The sequence below is a fragment of the Oryx dammah genome, unplaced genomic scaffold, assembly GCF_014754425.2.
Source record: "Oryx dammah isolate SB20612 unplaced genomic scaffold, SCBI_Odam_1.1 HiC_scaffold_10, whole genome shotgun sequence".
In the NCBI taxonomy this organism is placed as follows: domain Eukaryota; kingdom Metazoa; phylum Chordata; class Mammalia; order Artiodactyla; family Bovidae; genus Oryx; species Oryx dammah.
In genome coordinates, this window is record NW_024070194.1 from 21,902,956 (window position 1) to 21,909,563 (window position 6,608).

The following is a 6,608-nucleotide window of genomic DNA, read 5'->3' on the forward strand; positions in this document are numbered from 1 at the left end:
AGAAATCCTGCCTGAGCTTTCTGTCGCCACAGTTTAGACTTACCAGCCCCCACAATATCGCATGAACTAATTCCTTACACACACACACACACACACACACACACACACACACACACCCTAATAGTTCTATTTCCTTGGCGAGTCCTAACTGTCCCATTTGGGAATTTGTTAGGAATGCAGATTCTCAGGCCCCACACCAGGCCTAACTGAATCCAATAGAGTGGGTGCTTCAATCAACTCTCCAGAGGATCCTCACGTGTGAGAATTACTTCTCTACAGTCTCATTACTCCAAGTGTTGTCTGTGAACCGGCCCCAGTGGCATCACCATGAGTGGTTAACAATGCAGATTCTGAAGTCTCATCCAGACCTGCTGAGAGGCGCTCTGCACTTTAACCAGATCCCCAGGGATTTGTGAGCACATCCAAATTTGGGAAGCATGGACCCAGTGCTCCCCAGGGGCAGGGGGAAGATATGGTGTTGCCTGGACTCTGTGAAATAGCAGTAAAAATGGTCAATTATTGGGTACCTAAGTGCGAAGCATTTTATACAGCTTATACAATTCATGTTTACAACCCATGTAACTTCAATGAATTATCTCATAACCCTGTAAGGCAGGTGTGTCCATTAAGGCCATTTTACAGGTGAGGAAATGGACTGAGAGGGGTTGGGTCATCTGCTCAGGGTCACACAGCTCGTAAGTGGTGGCTCAGAATTAGAACCCAGGCTTCTGACTAGAAGCACCCACTCTCCACGCCCCACACCCTAGACAGGGAGCCTCAGCGATTCAGGAGAGAGGAGACACACACACACACACACACACATGCACGCACACACAAACATGAGCCAAGATTCCTCCTCTTAATTACAGCTGTCGTTGTGTCTGCTGCTAACAAAGGCCGGGGGCTGGGAAAGGAATCAACTTAATGTGCAGTCTCTTGTTCCCAATTAGCACAAATTACCATGTGTCTGAGAAGATAATATTGGGAACTGGGATCTGCCCCAGTGGGTTGCAGTGTTCCTCTGCTTAACACCCTTCCAAGCCCTTCTCGCTGGCCTTCCCTTCTCCCAGGGAGGGGGATGAGCCTTCCAGCCACATATCAAGAGGCCCGAGTAAATCCTGGCTCAGTTCCCTTTGGGAGCATCCATTGTTTTTTGTCAGTTTCCCCCTCCATTCACGTGTGTGTACCTGTGTCGCTTCAGTCGTGTCCGGCTCTTTGTGACCCCATGGACTGTAGGCCTTCAGGCTCCTCTGTCCATGGGATTCTCCAGGCGAGAGTACCGGAGTGGGTTGCCATGCCCTCCTCCAATGCAACCTGTGTCTCCTGCACTGGCACGCGGGTTCTTTACCACTAGTGCCGCGTACCTGTGATATTAGCTAAATCTGTATCAGCCAACACTAGCCTGTCCTCAGCCACAAGAAGGACTGCCCCCTCCCTGCCCTACCCCCAGCTCCTTTCCTGGGGCCCAGCATGTTCCCAAATCCAGAAAATATTGGGGGGCTCTGATAATGCCTTTCAAGGCTATGGTGGCATCGTTTTGAGAGTCCAGCCCTGGCATGAGGAAGGGCTGAAGGGTTGACAGGAGCTCTGGCGCCCTTGCCCTCCTCTCAATTTCTTGATCCTCCCAAGGACTCCCTCCAGATGCAAGGCCTTTGTGCTTGCAGTTCCCTCCTCTTGCACTGCTCCTACCACCGCCCTTCTCCAGGCTGACTCCTCTGTATGCTTCAGATCAAAGCTCAGTTCTTTTCCTTTCAATTTGTTTCCTTTTGCTTTTGAATACTAATTCTTACAACAACAACAACTATCATTCAGTGAGGACCTAAGATATGCTGTACTTTTGTTAACCCATTTAGTCACACAATAACATTATGCAATGGATAGGTGCTATAGTGATTCTCACTTTCCAGATGGGGAAACCGGGACACGAGAAGTTAAGTAATCTGCCTGAGGTCACACAGCTAACAGGTGGCACAGCTAATATTTGAACTAAAGGGTTTGGCCCCAGAGCCCAATCTGTCACTTCTTCAGAGAAGCCTGCGGAAGGGCTGGAGGAAGTCCTCCTGCTGTTTCCTCTGCTGGCACCATCCTCATCAGCACTTGCCACACATGTGTCCTCTACCTGAGAGCTCTCTCCCCACCATCCAGTTCTGTGCCTGGCACATGGCAGCTGCTCAAAGAGCATGTGTGGGTTGCCTGAATAAACAGGTCTCAGGCTCCTCATCTTTAAAACAGGGCAGATAACATCTCCTCCCAAGGGCCATTATGAAAACCCGGACAATGCAAGCAAAGCCCTTCTCATGGCCTGGCCGTTGTTTTCATTCAAATCAGAACGCGATTTCTCTGGGTTCCCTGCCTTGGGGTCCTAAGGCTCACTTGTTTATCTAGTGAACATTTGTTGAGCATCTACTATACATTTACTGTGTACCAGCAGTCACAGGTGCTGAGTCCACAGACTGCAGAGAGGAGATGCAGTCAGCCCTTTAGGGAAAATCAGATGGTGCATCTAAGGCTGAATTCCCAGGCAGAGTCCTGTCCAGACTTGTGCCAACGAAGGAGCCCAGCTCGAGTGCCTAGGATGCCCCGACCCCCAGGCCTCAGCACTGGGCACTCACAGGCTTCATGATCCAGGTGATGCCTGGGTTTTTGCGAAACTCCTCCACAAACAGGTGATACTCGCAGGGCATCTCAAAGGTTTTGGGGAAGAAGTCGCACTTGGCTGCCTCCAGCTTTCCTGCCTCACGCTCCAGTTGTTTCCGGAACCGCTTCAGGTTCTTCACCATGTAGTTCTTGCGGGTGAGCTGGGCAGCAAGATTGGCAAGCAGGTCACTGGCGCTCGTGCTCACTGCCCTGTCCACCTCCCAACCCCAGCATCCCACCAACTGCGGCCCTCAGCAGACCCATTCTCTGCAAGGCAAGAACAATAAGAGCGACTTTGACTGAGAGTCTGCCAGTCTATAATGATCCTGACTAAGCAGTCAGGGAAACTGAGGCTCAGAAAGGCTGTCAGTTGCCCAGAGCTATCCAGATAACAGGCAGCACAGGCAGGGTTTGACCTGCGCCTGACTCCAAAGTTCTTGTTCTAACTGCTAAGCTAAACTAACCTTTTCAAATCTCCCACCTTTGTTCCCCTGCTCCCGCCCGTCCTATCTTTGTGGTCTTGTTCCTCCCAATTCTTCCTTCCCATCTCTAGCCTCCAAACAACTCAACTTGCCTCATCCTGAAATCACACAATCCCTCAAGCATCCTGCTTGCTCCTCCTTTGCACCGGAGGCCAGCTAGCCCATGACTTCAAACCCCTCCCCAGGGCAGTCTGTTCCTCAGGTCTGAGATCCCTGCTGCCTCACACTAGCTCATCATGGATCTAGTGCACATACCCAACACCAGGCATGTAGCCCCAATTCCCTTATACTTCTCCATGCTCGTCCCTGTGTCCCCAGCCAGCCGCTGCTCACTGCCATGCCCAGTCTCCAAGCCCACTCGGCTCACCTCGTAGTGGTTCCGGAAGTGACTGATCCGCACGTGCTCGCCCATGTAGGTATGGTCAAAGTTCTCCCGAAGCCAGCTGACATCACACCAGTAGAAATCCCACTCCCCTTCGCTGGAGGTGGGGGTGGGACAGAAGTTAGGACTGAGGACCTCAGCACTGCGGGGGGTCTGGGGCAGGATATGGGGCCCGGGGAGGCGCAGCTGAGGAGTGAACAGCTGTGTGCCCTTCGGGAGTCTCGAGGAGGTGGCTTTGGGCTGCTGCTGCCCACCATGTACTTGGTGAGGCCTATGAAAACTACAGGCCTGGAGAGTGAAAACTACAGAAATGTTCCTACAAAAATCCAGGTTGCTGGCTTCCTTTGAACAATCAGCAGATCTCAGATCTGGCCATACTGAGCCCAGATGTCTCTCTCCCCCAGCACTCATCACCATAGACAGGGCACATCCTCTCCAGATCACAGTCCCCACTATGCTACATGGTCCACGACAACCTGCCAACCTCACCTGCTTGTGTTAACTGCTGTGGTCCTAGAAGCATCCACAGAGCCACCTCTGAATCCACATTACCAAGCAGTGGAATTAGATCACATTTGTAAGTCCTTCCCAGTTCAAAAAGCTTTCCTCTCACTGACTCCTCAAAGTAGCCCCCAAAGTGTTGTGATTATGCCCGGAGCCCTAAGATGGGGACAGCCTTGCTCACTGAGGAAACGGCAGCCTCGGGATTCACACCCAAGCCTGCCTGCCTCCAAATTCTGACCCATTCCTCACCACCATGCCAGAGAGGGGGACAGGAAACTAGACGGAGCTACTGAATTCACATAGCAGAGCAGGGTACACAGAGGAGATGCCCGAAAAAGGCATGAGTGACAAGAAATAAAATACCACGGTTACTTTCAACTTTTTTAGTAAAAAATTAGATATAACCAGCTGCTGCTGCTAAGTCGCTTCAGTCATGTCCAACTCTGTGCGACCCCATAGACGGCAGCCCACGAGGCTCCCCCATCCCTGAGACTCTCCAGGCAAGAACACTGGAATGGGTTGCCATTTCCTTCTCCAATGCATGCAAGTGAAAAGTGAAAGTGAAGTTGCTCAGTCATGTCTGACTCAGCGACCCCATGGACTGCAGCCTACCAGGCTCCTCCATCCCTGGGATTTTCCAGGTAAAAGTACTGGAGTGGGGTGCCATTGCCTTCTCCTAGATATAACCAGAGCCCCATGTATATCCCTGCTTGATTGTACCTCTTATTCTCTTGTCTCAAAGGAAGCCATTAGCCTGAACTTGGAATCATGAGTGTCTTTATAGTTTTACTATGGATATATGTGTGTATTCATACATGGCACATGGCATTGTTGGCACATGCCATGTATGAATACACAAATATATACACAGTAAATGTATATATACATATTAGGTTCTGTTATTACGTCCATTTTAAAGATGAAGAAAAAGAGGCACAGAGAGGTTAAGAAACTAAGCTATTAAGTGGCAGAGCAGGATTGGAACTCAGGCCATCATGCTCCAGAGTCCAGACTCTGTGGATAGAACCACTCTTGTCTATTTCCTTTGACAACGTGCTTCCCTGTTTTTCTTACCAATCTTTTGTTTTGGGTGAATGAATAATGGATGAATGAAAAATAATGCATTATTCATTCATTCATCTAACAGACAAGTGTTGAGGTTGTCTTGGTGTCTGAGACAATGTTGGGTACAAGGATATAGGGGGAACAAAAACACCTGGCCAGCTGGTGCATACGGTCCTGTGGGGAAGATAAATAAACAAGGAGACAGACACTCAACTCTATGAGACATGCCACGAGTAATCCAGTTGGAGGCCATGAGGCAGGGCAGTTGAGGAGCCTATGTTAGGTGGAGGCCACCCTGTGGAGCTGATATGTCAACTTATATCTGAAGAGAAAGGAGGGACAGCCAGATCAAGGGCAGTGGCGAGAGGGTTCCAGGATATAGAAGAGCAGGAACTGAGGTCCTGATGTTGGAAAAGGCTCATTCAAGGATATGAAGAAAAGCCAGAGTGGAGGGACAAAGGTCAGGGATGACACTGTAAGTGGACTAGGGCCTAACAAGCAGGGCCTTGTATACCTTGGTGTGGATTTTAGATTCTTTTCTAATCCTAAAAGTTTGTTCATTTGTATACCATCTTCATGTTTATCATAATCAAGTTGTTCTTCCATTCCCCAGGAAGTCATTAAACTGCTCAACAAGGCCAAGAGGGGCTGAGGTTCCTTCTACCTCCCCATTCTACCATCCTCAGCATGCCTTCATGCCCATCATCTCAGGGTCACAGGATGGTTGCTGCTGTTCCCGGCATCCTGGCCACTTTCTCTGTGGGAAGCAAGGGAAGGGACAGCTCTGGCCACATTTGTTCCAAACTCTGACCTAACAGGCTTGTGGTCTGAACGGGGGCCTCATTCTGTCCGGAAATACCAGACTCCAGCTTAGGTCCTAAGGACAAGGCCTCACATTCACTGAGCCATGTCTGGTGTAAACACCCTGCCCTCTGGCCTTTGATTTGAGGACTCTTGAGGCTATTTGGGATCAGCCAGGAAACAACCTGTTTCATGGGCTCACACAGCATCAGCACCAGACAAACCCTCAGACCTTTTCCCACTTGACCATGGAACAAGGCTGAGGAGGGACAGGGGGCAGCCTGAGATCACATGGAAGGTCAGGACAGTGCCTTTTCCTGTATACTTCCCTTGCCTCATTCTCCACTACATCCAGTCCTTCAGGATCCAGGGAAGGAAAGTTCATTCCAAGATAAGTGTGTTACATGAGAGAACCAAGAAGGAAAATCCATAGCTGGAAAATCCCTGTAGCTGCCATCATCACCACCATCATCACCACCATCACTATCATCACTATCATCACCAACATCATTATCATGACACCATCATCACCACCATCACTATCATCACTATCATCACCACCACCACCACCATCACCACCATCACTATCATCACCATCATCACCATCGTCACCACCATCACCACCATCACTATCATCACCATCATCACCATCGTCACCACCATCACCACCATCACTATCATCACCATCATCACCATCACTATTATCACCATCATCACCACCATCACTGTCATCACCA

The 6,608-nt window shown here is 49.9% G+C and overlaps 1 protein-coding gene across 1 annotated transcript in view; it reads right to left on the bottom strand.

Annotated features, from left to right (window-relative positions):
- Positions 1 to 6,608, bottom strand: part of TTLL9 (tubulin tyrosine ligase like 9) — a 48,502-nt gene that overhangs the window by 27,757 nt on the left and 14,137 nt on the right. Inside the window, exons 4-5 of the mRNA XM_040247580.1 lie at positions 3,487 to 3,598; positions 2,613 to 2,798 (exon numbers count right to left, since the gene is read on the bottom strand). Coding sequence (XP_040103514.1) covers positions 2,613 to 2,798; positions 3,487 to 3,598 — 298 coding nt within the window. The remainder of the gene's footprint in view (positions 1 to 2,612; positions 2,799 to 3,486; positions 3,599 to 6,608) is intronic.